General features: G+C 36.7%; 1 protein-coding gene and 1 long non-coding RNA gene across 2 annotated transcripts; one reads left to right on the top strand and one right to left on the bottom strand.

Moving 5' to 3' along the window:
* Positions 1-3,306: 3,306 nt before the first annotated feature.
* LOC146460991 (uncharacterized) lies at positions 3,307-6,575 on the bottom strand. The gene is made up of 2 exons (XR_014857493.1): positions 6,112-6,575; positions 3,307-3,502 (listed from the first exon to the last, which is right to left on the bottom strand). It is a non-coding gene; the product is annotated as an uncharacterized LOC146460991 (long non-coding RNA).
* Positions 6,576-13,540: 6,965 nt separating this feature from the next.
* On the top strand, positions 13,541-14,491 carry LOC146460990 (cannabinoid receptor 1-like). The gene has a single exon (XM_085087281.1). The coding sequence runs from the start codon at positions 13,541-13,543 to the stop codon at positions 14,489-14,491; it is 951 nt and encodes a 316-aa protein (XP_084943407.1).
* Positions 14,492-16,164: the final 1,673 nt, after the last annotated feature.

The following is a 16,164-nucleotide window of genomic DNA, read 5'->3' as shown; positions in this document are numbered from 1 at the left end:
TGAATGAGACATAAACAATTGGGTGTATTAGCTGCCAGTTTCGAGAATATTTGTTCGGGTTGAAGAGTAGGCAGCTTGATCCTCAGCGGCAGTCGTGTCGATATGACAACGTTCCAAAACACAAACAGGCAAGTGTAATACACACACACAAAAAAAAAAAAAAACAAGCAAGTAAGTCGCTTTTTATTGGAATTCTATGTAAGCCGTTTATTTGCATGTATTCCCATACAAACCCTCATATTAATTTTACGTGCCGGTGAATATAACTTTCTCACTGTTACCTAATCAGTTACAAATATATAGCTGTCAGTAAGCTTGGGATAGTTGTGAACAGGTATGAACGATAAACAGAAGAGCAACGATCGACTGATGCTGTAAATTAGTGTTTTACTTGCCACCCCCCCCCCCCCCTTCCCACGCCCCAACCAAAGAAATAGAGCATAAGGGCTTATCATATTTCACATTATTCTGGGACAGCAGTTTCCTATTTAATACCCGAAATGCACAACATAGCTTTGACAGTGATCTTGAATGGCCCTTTTTTTTTGCTAATTAAGAAGCTGTTCCATTTTTGTTTCCTCCCCGCCCCCACCCCAGCCCGTCTGGATGTGCGCGCGTTTCTGCAACGCAATCTCATTGTTTAATCACGGCGGATTAGTCAACGGAACATAAACGATTTCTTGACGAGAATCTCCAGTTCAAAGCAGGATTGAAATGGTTGTTGAAGGAATTTTTGGTCATTAAGGATAACAAAGAAATATTTGACACCTTGCACACGGCAGCTTATGGGGCGGATGGCAATTTTTTCGGCCGATGGTTGTCCTGACGGTCGTGACGGATCGACTTCGGAGAATTGAACTCAGTTTAACACCTGCGGTGTATTACAGTGATTTCGCACAACAAATCATCGAAAATGCGGCTGCATCCGACTGAAACTACAATTCGATATATTTTGAAATATCCAGTTCTCGATATTTCACGAGGTAAGTGGAATTTATCATTAGTTTCTTAGGAAATCGTTATTTTCATGTTGTTATGCTAATTACGAAGGCGGTGTTTGTTGACAAAAGTACAGTTAAAACTTCTTCTTCTATAATTTTCTCTTTTTAACTGCCCAAAAATTTTATTGCATATTATTACAGACGAGACATTGCTCTTTAACCAGGATGCTGTTTTAGGATGCCAACTGATGTATCTTTAGCGATATTTTCCTTTAAAGTCGGCCATTTTTTTGGCACTTGAAGAGTAGTTCAATAGGGAAGAAATTAAAAATTTTGTAAAAAAATCAGATTTCGATCAAATTCCCAAAAAAGCTTCTCAACACAACAACAAACATTTGCTTGTCTCGAATAATGAGATTTTGTTCGGATTTGTAACGCTTTCTTTGAAAGGCAATTTTTTAAAAGTGTGGCCTAAAATGGTCGCCGAAAGCCCTCTCAGAGCGGTAAAACCAAGATGGTCGCACTACAGCTAAAATACGAATCGAACTGAGCCGAAAGTTGTATTTATGTGAATCACTTATATAGACCATTCTTCTGAGAAAGTTTGAGGGATTTCATTTTTTCTCGTCCAAACGACGATAGTCGATATTTACAGAGGACGGCTCTTAAGGGTGGGGAATTGTCTTTTTCTCTGTGTCCAAGGTTGGGGAGGAGAACATAAAGTAAAAAAATATATATATATTTGCAAATTCCTGGAGGTTATCTATCAGCAGTAATTGACCCATACATTAAGTTCAAATAACATTGTTTCTTTTGAACCAATGAAATTCAAAGTTCATTTTGACAAGGAATATTGAGTTCTGTTCAATTCAATGAAAAATCAAAAGTTCAATAACCACACAGTCAGTTCAAAAACCACACATCAGTTCAGTGACAGTTGACCTCAATTGTAAGAATAACTATAGGTGAAAGGTTTTTTATTCCAATGGGACATATAAGAGGAGAGGGAAGGGGAGAGGGTTTTACGGGAGCGTGGTCCATATTTAGAGTAGGCAGAAAGTACAAGTGAAACTAATAAGAATCCATGTATTACAAATAATATTTGGCAACAGCTGCCCAATAATGTAGCTTTTTCTTGGACATAGTTCCACTTCCTTCTTGTCAATGATGCAGATTAGTGGTCCTTTGGTAAATTTGTAAAAATCTAGAAGTCCTATGGTTCATTGAAAATCAAGAAGTCAAATAACCATAGCAATAGTTCAAAAAACACACATCAGTTCAGTGACAGTAGACCTATGTAAGAAAAACTATAGGTGATGTGTTTTCAACTTTCTCTTCTTTAAGCTTGTCAAGGATGCAAATGAGAGGCCTGCTTGTAAATTTCATATTAGTTCAATTCAAAGAAGGCTTAAAAATTCAATCACCACACCAAAACAACAAACCTTCCACCCCTCCCCCCCCCCACCCCGCCAAAAAAGGGAGAATTGTATAAATGTATATGTTTGTTAACCACTTGGGTGATAGCAGACCTCAAAATTAAGAAAATTTACTGGTGTGGGTGTTATTAGTTCAATGGGTCTTGCAGGTAGGGAAAGGGAAGGAAGTGGACAAATATGATTGTTTGCATTATATAATAGGGTTTATAAGTTACATTACCATAGTTAAGAATTTTCCTTACCTACATGAAATTTTTAGGGATTTAATGCTTTTAATTTTTCTTTTTAATTATTTTATCTTTAGAGATTTAAACAAAAACTCAAAAGGAAAGAGCCAGGCAAATCCCCCTGAGATGGCAAGAAAGGAAACAGACAGCAAACGGAAGAAAGCAACAAGACTGGAAGAAACTGCGATGGCCATACAGTTAGCAGAAGACAAGGAGGAGCTTGTAAAAAGGGAAACAGGGATTGTGGCACTTGAGAGAAGAGTCAAGAGACAAGAAGAGTCAGTTAAAAAGTAAAGCGAACAAATTAAAAAAAAAAAAAAAAAAAAAAAAAATAATAATAATAATAATAATAATGATAATAATAATAATAATAATAATAATAATAATAATAATAATAATAAAACAGTAATGGAGGCCCAGTGGGTGGCTGCTCATAGGAATACGTCAATGTAATCAAACATGATGCTGTACACCAATCAATCTCGTACCCAGAGTCTTCAGGCTTTTTGGTCAGCGGGGCAACGCCGGGAAGACTCTGGGGACATCGAATTTTATTACCGCAGGATTTCTGCAGTAAAACAATGGAAACCGTTACGGAACAGCCAATCAAAAAAATTGAATTTTTTCGATGTCCCCAGAGTCTTCCCGGCGTTGCCCCGCTGACCAAAAAGCCTGAAGACTCTGGGTACGAGATTGTACACCAATGTGAAAATTATTGTCAGCAGACATTTATTAGACTTTGACACAGTAAATTATAATAAATCATATACACTGTAGCTAAGTGGCCATTGCAGTTACTCCCGGTCTTGTCGTATTCTTCCTTTTGCTGTCTGTTTCCTTTCTTGCCGTCTCAGGGGGATTTGCTGGTCTCTTTCCTTTTGAGTTTTTGTTTAAATCTCTAAAATAAAATAATTAAAACGAATAATTAAAAACATTAAATCCCTAGAAATTTCATGTAGGTAAGGAAAATTGTAAACTATGGTAATGTAACTTATAAACCCTATTAATATAATGCAAACATATTTGTTTGGAATTGGAATTTTAGATAAACTTAGATACCATGTCTCTATGAGTACGCTTAAACAACTATACCATACGCTCATATATCTGTATCGAAATTACGGGTCAACGAGCTGGGGTACTGCATGCCAAACAAAATTTAAAAAGATAAAAATAAGCCATATTACTGCCTTCACTGCATCTTCTTTGCACACAAAAGAGATAATGCAACATTTTACTCTATTCGAAATCCTTAAGCTAGAGAACATTTTTAAATTGAAAATTGGTTCCCTTGTGCATAAATTACAATACAATAAAAAAACACCCCCTGCACTCCATGATCTTGTTTCCCTAGCTTCTGATATCCATAAATATAATACCAGATTTCCCACTAGTCAAAACCTGTACAGACCATTTTCTTCAAACTAATTATGGTTCAGCACGGTTTAGAGTAGTGGCATTACAAACCTGGGAAACAATTCCAATGGAAGTTAAGTGTCTGTGCCACAATGTTTTTAAGAAGAAATACAAACTTTTTCTACTTGATAGCCAAACATTAATAATATTAAAAAAAATTTAACGTATACTATATACTTATAATTTGCTGTAAACACTTTTTTCCTTACTGTTGTATTTTCATCTCCCAAGCCTAATTTAATTAGCAGAGCTCTTCAACCAGTCTTATAAATTCTACTTTCCCCTATTTTATTTAATTGCACGGAGGTATTTTACAATAACAGTCCAAATTTCGGCGCGCTGATTGGCCCATAGCTATTATCTATAAAAGTACAGACAATAAAAATGACGTCAGATGTAATGCGCGTGCTTTTTCAACGAAAAAAAATTGCCAATTCCGCTCATACTTTTTCCATGTTATTGTAAAAAACAAATTGGCAGCAGTTTTCTATGGTCTATACTCTTATAGACCATAAAATGACGCCATAAAATGTTCAAAACTTGGCAGTGAAACCACTCGCCTGTGGCTCGTGGTTCCACTTGGGTTTTGAACATTGTTTGACGTCACTTCATTGTCTATAAGAGTATAGACCATAGAAAACTGCTGTCGATTTGTTAATTGGCCAACACGAAAGCCTTGCTCCTTTGACCACTACGCACTTCTTCCGTAGAAGGTAAAATCATTAAATTAAGTGCTCTGCACGTTTCATTATTTCTTACTATAAAATGTATTGTATTTTGTTGTAATAAGTGTGAGTAAAATTGAATTGAATTCAATTGAATTGTCCACTTCCTTCCCTTTCCCTACCTGCAGGACCCATTGAAGCAAAAACACCCACACCAGTAACTGTTCTTTATTTTGAGGTCTGCTATTACCCAGGTGGTTAATAAATATATATACATTTAAATAATCCCCCCTTTTTTTGGCAGGGCAGGGGAGGGGTGGGAGGTTTGTTGTTTTGGTGTGGTGATTGAATTTTTTAGCCTTCTTTGAATTGAACTAATATGAAATTTACAAGCAGGCCTCTCATTTGCATCCTTGACAAGCATGAACGAGAGAAAATTGAAAACAAATCAACTATAGTTTTTGTTACTAACATTGGTCGACTGTCACTGAATTGATGTGAGGTTTTTGAACTGACCGTGTGGTTATTGAACTTTTGATTTTTCATTGAATTGAACAGAACTCAATATTCCTTGTCAAAATGAACTTTGAATTTCATTGGTTCAAAGGAGACAATGTTATTTGAACTTAATGTATGGGTCAATTACTGCTGATAGATAACCTCCAGGGAAATGCAAATATATATATATTTTTTTACTTTATGTTCTCCTCCCCAACCTTGGACACAGGGAAAAAGACAATTCCCCACCCTTAAATATTTGGCACCAACTAACATAACTGAAATAACTGGTACATAATTATATGATGTACAAATGACACTGTCAGCCATAAAGAGTTTTCAAAGTCATTTGGCCTTCCATGTGTCCTTTGATAACCCAAAGAGGACTTCAAAACAAGGTAAGAACACCAGTCATGCCACTTGTCTGTGGCCTGTGGCACACTGTTTGTTCTTACCACAATTTGATGTTACAGGTGCATAATTATAGTGCAAATGTATAAAAAGCCTTAAACCATGAGCACCCAAGTGGTGAGAGTGCAGATGAGGTAAAGGGTGAAGGGGTTGTTTCTTTCAATACTTGAGAAATAATGTCATTCGCAATAATGCTATTTAATTTATTGTTTAAGATGGCTTGACATCAATAACTTTAACAACTGTCTCACACTAGGAATATGAACCAGGCCACGCAGATACATTTTCTGACTCAAGCCCCTCCTCAAGCCTGCACTGGCAGGACAACATGATATGAAATGCATTTCAGATAAGAGAATTACCAGAATTACTATAGCTATTTATTAATTGAACGTCACTTGCGTCTTTATTAAAGAACTACGAAGCACAAAACCGACTTATTACTCTAAAGCCCACATGTAAAGGTACTCACGTCGACAGAAAAGAATTGGAAATGAAGATAGCTACATTTACTCACCTGGAAGATTACGAGTCTCTTACAACGAAGACAATTGGAACAGCTTCAATGATACAGGCTTCCAACACTTCACGTCGAGAGATAATTAGGTTCCCGATGTTAACACTGCAAACTATGACTGGCAATGTCTCGTCCATTATGTTGCACACGGGATAGGCTATTAAAATTTCAGCTTTCGAACGATCAGAAGCCACAAGAGCCAAAAGTCTGAACGCCACCCGTTTTGAGAGTATGAAATTTTCGCCATGACACGACGCTTAGCTGTCTCGTATTTTCCGTCAAAACAATAGAAAAAATGACTCCTTTGGAAAACCCTTGCTCATGAAGTCGAAGCAATATCTTTACAGCATCTTTCATATCCACAGTTCACAATTCCTGATACTGATGGCTCAAAAATCCGAAGAAATCATGCCCGACCCAGACGCCATCATTCGACTTCGCCGAGACAGGCTGCTGGGCGCCAATTTGACCGGATGTGACGTCAGCTTTTGTTGGATGATTCAGATACAAAAAAAGTGGCAGGCTCTATGGAGTGTCCCCCCCCGCCCCTGACAAGTGATGGATAAAAACAGCGAACATGAAATATATACACAGCAAAAAGTGTGAAAAAGAATAAAAATTCTTAGTAGGAATAAATTCTAAACTCAAGTTCATAATTAAATACAGTATTGTCTGGGTAATTGTTTCGCATAACCAGAGAACGCGTAAAAAATTTTATTATACCATCGGATGTCACCTTTCAATATCAATAAGTAGCGCAAATTCTCAACAACAAATGTCGCTCTTACGAAGGGTTAAAATTAAAAATAAGTTTGAAAATTGCCTCAGATTTAACGAAAAATCTCCATTCTCGCACTAAAATGATTGTCAAATTATGCTCTACAGACTGAATGAGATTATTCTGATGCGTATAGAAAAAATTTTCTCGTGTTTTTTTTTTTTTTTTTTCACTAATTGAATTTACGACCCCGGACTTTCTGAAAAACTGAAAAAAAACTCATAACCTTGCTTAAAAAAAAAATCTCCATTCTTGCACTAAATGATCGTGAAATTATTCTCTACAGATTCAGTAAGATTATTCTGATGCGCCGTGAAAAAATTCTCGTGTTTTTTCCATTTATTTTATTTAAAACACTGCAGTTCTTTCAAAAACTAAAACCAAAAATCGAACAAAAATTTCTTTGCAGTTAATGTTTGATTTCTGCTGTTGAAACTATCGAGCATCCCTTAAAAGTTCCTTTTTCGATTCACCGTTTCCAAGAGGTGTGTTTCCCTTTAGAGAGCGCAAAATTTGCTAATTTCGACCAGCGCCAGAGTGAAATTCTGCTACATTACTATGACTCATTCACTGTGCATGCCTGAAAGTTAACAACCGAAGCAACCAACCAAGTGAAAACCCTACCGTCGCTATAAGTCGTTCATTGCGTATGCGCGCATGCACGAGTTCAAAAAGCAGCACATTACCATCACTATACTTGATTATATTGGAATTACTTTAAACTCGTAGGATAAATTAAACACATCTAATTTAACCAAAACGAGGGATCGATGCGCAAAAACTTTAGTAATTAATATATTATACTGGAGAAATTTTTCGCATGAATCAAAATTATTATCGAGCTTGTTTCGCCTTGCTGCCAGCTTCATTTTAAACAAATTATGAAAGTCAAGTTAAACGAACAATGTTTAACGCGATTTCATTGGGTAATCATGGAAATTCAGTTCCGTTAATCAGGTGTTGACAGTTTTGTCCTTCAAGAGAAAATTTTTCTTGCCTGCAGCTGTGTCTTTGGCGATCAACTGCCACTACGGAAGCGTAAAACACACGGAACCTTTAGCTACGTTTACTGCGTTCATCGTCTTGCTCTGTAGCAAGGAAACATTTAACTTCGAAAAAGAGTCAGAGTGATTTGGAATAACTCGTGCAAAGCTTTTTGAATCAACCAAATAAAATCACTGTCCGATATTCGGCCATTGGTGTCAATGGAGGACAATTTCAGCTAATTAATTAAGGCAGATCTGAGCTACTCATAAGCATTTTTTGACAATGGGTGTTAATTTAGAATGAAACATGTTAAGTATGTTCCATATGCTAAGCTTTGAATATCGATAAAAATGGAATCCATTTTGAGAACATTTTGCACATAAAATGGCTTAAAGTCAGAGTAGCTTGCTGGGTAGGATGGAGTTTAAATACATATTTAAAAAGCTATATTTTCCTTATGAAATTTACTGCCTTAATTTTGTTCCTCGTGCTCTGTGAAGTGCTAAAATGTGCCAGTAAATTTTCATCCTTTTTTTATTTTAAAGGAGAATGACTTGCTTATAATACCGTCGGAAATTAGGACGGCAGCTTTGTCTTCTCGTAGCTAAGGACGTAAACCAAAAACAGTGATTATCATTTCGCCTTCATCCCCCCGTATTATCGGCTGAAACTCGTTGAAAGGAAGACACTCTACTTTGCCAGTGACTGCAATCAACCTGAACGTAAGTCGAAATATTTTTTTAACCTAAAAATTTACTCCAACAAAAGTTCCCCCACAATTAACGAGAGCATTTAAATGTACCTTCTTCTGTGACCGATTTTCTCTTTCTTTTCATAATTTTAGCTCTTGGATTTTATTTAGGGCTAAATAGATGTGCTCTTCTGACATAACGATCAAGGTTAAAAAGGGTTACACCTTCCACTCCACTGAAGTTGCTTGAATTTTAGCACCGTCTTAGCAACAGAACGTGCTTTTTCTTTTATTTTCGAAAGGATTGCGAAATTAATGTGCCGAAGGATGTTTTTTCTTATTCCTTGTCTAGTGTTTCTTCTGTAAATTGTTCCGCAAATTAGAACGAAGTGTAAAAGAATGAAAAATCACGAAACTAAGGGCGCTTTTCCTTTGGGTACCAAACTGGTGCAAAAGCTTCTATCTATTCCTCTATTCCTCGACACCGTTCCTTTACAAATAACTGTCCACCAGAACAAATTTGCTTTACCTACTGAACTCGTGCAGGAAGACTGCTGAAATTCAGCAGTTGCAGTCAATCTACACCAGAGTTTTCGCAGGTTATTAATGGCATTAAGTATTTCAACAATAACAATTGTTTCCCAACAATTTTGAATTTTTTTTCTCAGTTTATACGTCTCTTTTGGAAATATTTCCAGAAAAATCTTCAAGATTCCATTCCAATGTGCACATGACATATTCATTATATTCTCAGAATTATTGGTCTTGCATGACGTAGACTGACTTTTAGTGTTCATCTGATTTTGATATCTAACTACGAAAACGAATCAGTGAAGATTAATCGTAAGTTTTTGAAAACATTGTCAAAGTATTTGCTGAACTTAAAAACTCATGATTCATGCTAACTCAGCCTATTTTATTTTTCAAAGACCATAGTTTAATAATTGGGTGGTGGCTTTTCTAATTCAAATCTGACTCGCCCAAAATTTGCAATTTACTGATTGCCGGAGATTCTTTGTTTATCTTCGCCATGGCACTTTAGATTTTACCAAAGTAACGAATATTACAAACTTCAATTCAAAGCGAATTACTGGTGTGAATTTCACATCTCCTAGTAAAGGCTACTTAATAACCGAAGGAAAAAGTGAGTTATAATCAGTATAATTATAATCCCGCAAAACTGTATCAAAACATGTAAAGTATATAAAAAAAACACTACGATCGATTACTACTTAACTTATATCGCAATTACTTTAAACACGTAGGGCTGATTTAAAACATCTAATTTAACCAAAACGAGGGATCGATGCGCAAAAACTTTAGTAATTAACACATAGTGAAGAAATTGTTCGCATGAATCAAAATTATTATCGAGCTTGTTTCACCTTGCTGCCAGCTTCATTCTAGACAAAATGTCAAAGTCAAGTTACAACAAGAATTTTTAACGCGATTTCAATGGGTATTCATGGAAATTCAGTTCCCTCAACCAATTGTTGACAGTTTTCAAGAGAAAAATTTTCTTGCCTGCAGCTGCGTATCTTTAACGATCAACTGCCACTAAGGAAGCGTAAAACACATGGAACCTTTAGCTAGGTTTACTGTGTTCATCGTCTTGCTCTGTAGCTAGGTTGCATCTCCCTTCGAAAAAGAGAGTGATTTGGAATAACTCGTGCAAAGCTTTTTGTATCAACCAAATAAAATCACTGCCCGATATTCGGCTATTGGTGTCAATGTAGGACATTTTCAGCTAATTGATTAACACTGATCTGAGCTACTCATAGCCATTTTTTTGACAATGGTTGTTAATTTAGAATGAAACATGTTAAGTATGTTCCATATGCTAAGCTTTGAATATCGATAAAAATGGAATCCATTTTGAGAACATTTTGCACATAAAATGGTAATCAGGTCTGGCCGACAATGGCAAGTTGTCGGGACTTTGATCATGATGGCCTAAAGTCAGAGTAGCTTGCTGGGCAGGACGGAGTTCAAATATTATTTCAAAAACTATATTTTTCCTTTTAAAATTTATTGTTTTCATTTTGTTTCTCGTGCTCTTTGAAGTGCTAAAATTTGCCAGTAAATATTCATCCTCTTTTATTTTAAAGTAGGATGAAAATATGCAGTACAAAGACTTGCTTATAATACCGACGGAAATTAGGACGGCAGCTTTGTCTTCTCGTAGCTAAGGACTAAGGACCAAAAACAGTGATTATCATTTCGCCTCCATCCCTCCGTATTATACGATGAAACGCGTTGAAAGGAAGACACTGAACTTTGCCGGTGACTGCAATCAACCTGAACGTAAGTCGAAATATTTTTTTTAACCTAAAAATTCACTCCAGCAAAAGTTCCCCACAATTAACGAGAGCATTTAAATGTACCTTCCTCTGTGCCCGATTTTCTCTTTCTTTTCATAATTTTAGCTCTTGGATTTTATGTAGGGCTAAATAAATGCGCTTTTCTGACATAACGGTCAAGGTTAAAAAGGGCTACACCTTCCACTCCACTGAAGTTGCTTGAATTTTAGCACCGTCTTAGTAACAGAACGTGTTTTTTTCTTTTATTTTCGAAAGGATTGCGAAATTCATGTGCCCAACGATGTTTTTTTATTTCTTGTCTAGTGTTTCTCCTGCAAATTGTTCCTAAACTTCAGAACGACCTGCAAAGAATGAAAACTTACGAAACTAAGGGCGTTTTTCCTTTGGGTACCAAACTAGTGCAAAAGCTTCTATCTATTTCTCTATTCCTCGACACCGTTCCTTTACAAATAACTGTCCACGAGAACAAATATGCTTTACCTACCGAACTCGTGCAGGAAGACTGCTGAAATTCAGCAGTTGCAGTCAATCTACATCAGCCGTGACAAGTAATTTTTGAAATTGGAACGGGGGTTTGAAATTTTCAGGAAGTTCATGTCAGTTTTGAACATTACCAGCGAGATTTCAGAGTTTCCGTAGAAATTGGTCTTGTATGACGTAGTATAGACTGAATTTTAGTGTTCATATATTTTTATATCTAGCCACGAAAACGAGTCAGTAAAGATTAATCGTAGGTTTTTGAAAACATTGTCAAAGTATTTGCACAAGTTAAAATTTCATAATGCATGCGAACTCAACCCATTTTATTTGTCAAAGACCATGGTTTAATAATTGGGTGGTGGCTTTTCTAATTGAATTCTGACTCGCCCAAAATTTGCAATTTGCTGATTTCCCGAGGTTCTTCGTTTATCGTCGCCATGGCAATAAAGATTTTACCAAAAAATCGATCATAACAAATTTTAATTCAAAGTTAATAATTAGTGTGAATTTCACATCTCTTAATAAAGACTGCTTAATAATTGTGCAAAAAGTCAGTTATTTTTTATCGAGCTTGTTCCCCTGTGCTGACTTAATTCTAAACAAATCGTCAAAGTCGAGTCCTATTCATGGAAACTCAGTTCCGTTAACCAGGTGTTGATAGTTTTCGTCTTCAGCAAGAGAAAATATCTGAGGCCTGCAGCTGTGTCTTTAGCTATCAACTAGCACTAGGGAAGCGCAAACCATACGGAACCTTTAGCTACATTTTCTCAGTATTGTAGCAGCTCTCGTAAGCATGTAATTGTAAAGCAGCTTCTGTTGTTTTTAGGGTTAGGGGTATTTTCCGTCGTTTGTTCTATTGTTTTCTACAAAGTTTGAAAACCAATAACTTGTGACCTTATCCTACTGTTATTTTTGCGTTCATTTTCTTGCTCTGTAGCAAGATTACGTTTCCCTTAGAAAAAGAGAGTGATTTGGAATAACCAATGCAAAGCTTTTTGAATCAACCAAATAAAATCACTGCCCGATTTTCGGTTATCTGCATGTGTCAGTTGAGGACATTTGTGGCTAACTGACCCAGACTGGTCTCTACTGATAAGCATTGATTTGTTGATGAGTGTTGATTTTGAGTTTTGAATGGAAACTTGTCAAGAGTCCTGAGAGTCGTCCATTGGCCAAGATTTTTAAAAATACGAATAGAAATAGAATCCATTCTGAGAACAACTAACAAGGCCGAAACAGCTGTCCATGGCTGCCACTGCCCGGATGATATGGCCGTGAGCATGCGCAAGGTACTGGCCAGACCGTGGGTTTTTGTCCGAGGGTGTCATTTGCTTTAATTGATCAACTTGAATCCGCCATCTTGGATCTTTTAGATTTCCCCAGAACGCTAAAAGTAATCAAAACCAAGAGGAACACACTGAAATCATAAAAGTTTCTGTGAGAATAATAATACGACTGCAAACGGCCAGTGACGTAATTTCCATGTCATATGACGTTTTCGTCCAATTTTACGGACGCTAAAGGGAACAGTTTTTTAATTTGCTATTTATCAACCAGGTTTCATTGTTATGAACAAAATGTTTCTTAAGGACGGTGCCTACTTTTGTTACTGCGCATACGTTTGTCGCATCTCGAGATACTCGGTTTTCCTATGGGTTGTGCCTACTAATACAGGGATATTTTTGCGTGTTTTAAAACTATGCATAGAAATATAGAACTTAGCAAGTGCTTTCGGTATCCAAAAAGAAAATTGGGGGGAGCCATGCATTTTACAGAGTTACTAAAGCTTCAATTTTTTAAAAAAAAGGTGATACATTGCTTTGTATTTTACTTCTATTTAGAATAATTGGTTCGTATTTATCTCTAAAATTGCTTGGTCCCTCCAATTTTCTTCTTAGATTTCAATAGCCTTTGCTAAGATCTACTTTTTCCGCACGGTAATAAACCGCGCAAAAATACTTCAGTATTAGTAGGTACCGTCCTAAATTTAGGTAGTCTCAGAAACTCCATAAGAGCCCAGGCATAATAAGGTTTAACGAAAATAAATATATATAAAAAAAGTCTTATTCACACAACGAAAGGGAAAAAAGGAGAAAAGAACAACGAAAATTTGTATATTTCTTCCAGGCGATACAACAAAATCACAGGTTGTGAGTTACTGCTGAGTACGCGATGGAATACAAAGGCGATGTAGTGTGTTTGGTTTCAGGAATATCAGTGTCCTTCCAAAAGAGTTACTTTTACTACACCAACTACCTTTTTCCATTGTCAATGCTGTTGAGCGTTTGGTGCTTTGTGGCCAATGCAGCTGTCATCATTGGGTTATTCAGGAGTGGAATAAAGACCCTTCGCCCTGGCTTGTTGTTTTTATGCAGCTTGACCTTGACTGACCTTCTTTGGGGCGCGACTGTTGCACCAATCGATGCTGGATTTAGAATGAAAAATACGATTGAAAAGCAGAGTCCTTGTGGAATTGACACGAAAACGACGGAGCTGCCTTTTATACTTTTCATTGCAACAACTAATCTCGGCTCAATCCTCAACCTTGCCGTAATCAGCATCGACCGCTACCTTGCTGTCAAGCACTTTTCCCAATACAAGTTTATGATGACCCGCTGCCGCGCCATTGCCGCTTGTTGTGTTGTCTGGGTGATAGCCATCACAATTGGCATTCTAGCACAAGTCGACCTCCTGTACCCACAGCTCCCAGTTCCATTAAAACCACTTGTTTACTGGTCTGGTGCGGCCATCCTCGCAGTATCGGTACCTTTGATCGCCATTCTCCAGATTATGACCATTCGTGAACTTCGTCGCCATAACAACAATGTTGCTGAGATGATGGAGGAAGGAGGCCAAGCCAACCCTGTACGCACTGCGAATGCCGCCATTGAACGCAGCCTAACCAAAGCATTAACATACGTGGTGGGTCTGCTAATCTTGACTTTCATCCCTACTGCTGCTGCCTTAGTAGCTACTATTATTACAAAGAAGCCTCTTACTCACCTTATGAATCCCATTCTATTTACTTTGGTCACCCTGGGTTCCGGTATTAACCCAATATTATATTATCGGGGAAATGAAAAAGTGAAACAAGGAATTCTGAAGCTTGTAAAGTGCCAGTAGTCGGCCTTTCGAACTTTTTGTCAATAAGCGCCTTTTGGTTAATTAATGCACAGAATGTTTCATGTTAACCTTTTTACCGAGAGATAAACATTTAGATGAAATCTCTTAAAGTTTTAGCCACCACATCGGACCGTTTCGTGCGCAGGCCACTCTAGTGTTCATTCTTTTAATAAAAATGACAGAAAAAAAAATAAACCCTATATGACTAATTTTCTAAGACCGCTTAATTTTATTAACAAAAATGCGCTTGTTGACAAAGAAGTACAAGGCCCACTACAAGCACTTTTGACACTGTTATAACTTGGCATGGGGTCTTCCAAAAATTGGGAGGTTTTCCCAAAACTACATGTTTTCAGAAAATATGTACCCACCAAAACTAAACAGAGGAAAACTCACTAAAAAAGTTGAAAATCAATTTACATGTTTTGTAAACTACAATTTACTTCTTGTGGGCTTGTAAAACAAAAGTTACATATATTTAATTTACAGTTTAGTAAATCTCCTGTAAAAGGTAATTTACAGAGTAACTTTCAACGATAGCATTTTTAAGAAGAGGGAAAAAAGTGTAAACAATTGCAGCGACATTTACTCACAATATCCATACGTGTAAATAACGTTTAGAGTTTTTGTCAATGGACCATGGAAATACTGCATAAATTCCGTTATGAAATTCCGTTACGAAATAGTGAAAATTGGAGACTGCTCAGATCCTGCAAATGTCTTGTAAATTAAGAAAGGGAGACTGTTCAGATGCTGTAAAAACAGTCGAACCTGTATTTAATGGTCACTCCCTATTAAGTGGTCAGTTGTGAAATTCCCGAAAATTAGTACCCTTAATTACTTTAATTCTGACCCCCATTAAACGGTCACCTCTATAGGCGAATCTTTGTTTTCACTTTTTGCCTCATTAACATATGCTTATCGCTATGTGATGACGATAATAAAATAAAAACCTTGAATATTGAAAGGGCATAAAAGTTTCAGTTTTCTCTCAAAATTTGAGCTCAATAGATAGAATATTTTCGGAGAAATTCTCTTCTAAGAACTCGAAATTTTACAGAGAATGTATGGCTCATTAACTTTTTTGCCATCCAGCAATTTTGCAGTTTTTGATGGCTGATATTTCCTTCAATATTGCTTGCAAAGAGCTGAAAATTGCACAAATTTCTCAACATAATTAGCTCTTTCAACTTTTGGATTTAGTTCATATATACGGCCACGGCTTCTGTGAGTTAAGTCGTACGTATGCTAATGAGTAAAAATGTAAACAATGACGTCAGCAAAGATTCGCCTAGTATAAGCGGTCGCAGTCACCCTTTACTAAGTCCCAACGAGCTTTTTCTATTTTGTCGACCTGTTCTAAACGGTCACTTTGTAAATTCAAAGCACTCAAATACGGTAAAAAAAAAATTGCGCGTCAGGCAATTGAATTTCTAATGACCTGCAACACTGACTGCAAAAAAATTTATGGCGTTAATGTTTTACTAGTCCGTTTCTATACCAAGTTCTCCTTTGTCATACCATTTTATCGCTGAACTTTCTTAACAAAGGAAGTGATATTGTGAGCGCTTTGGTGCATAAACTGTACTAAGTTATCAAGTGCTTTATAAAACGCACTTTTCTTGTGTTTGACATGTGTATTCTGTGCAACCTACTCCCTAACAGTGACGGCT

Source organism: Pavona decussata, unplaced genomic scaffold (assembly GCF_977016875.1).
Source record: "Pavona decussata unplaced genomic scaffold, jaPavDecu1.1 SCAFFOLD_202, whole genome shotgun sequence".
Taxonomy (NCBI): domain Eukaryota; kingdom Metazoa; phylum Cnidaria; class Anthozoa; order Scleractinia; family Agariciidae; genus Pavona; species Pavona decussata.
Note: the sequence above shows the minus strand (reverse complement) of the source record. Positions and strands in the feature narration are given on the sequence as shown.

Coding starts and splice junctions, on each gene's coding strand:
- LOC146460990 (XM_085087281.1), top strand. CDS start 13,541: ATGGAATACAAAGGCGATGTAGTGTGTTTGGTTTCAGGAATATCAGTG.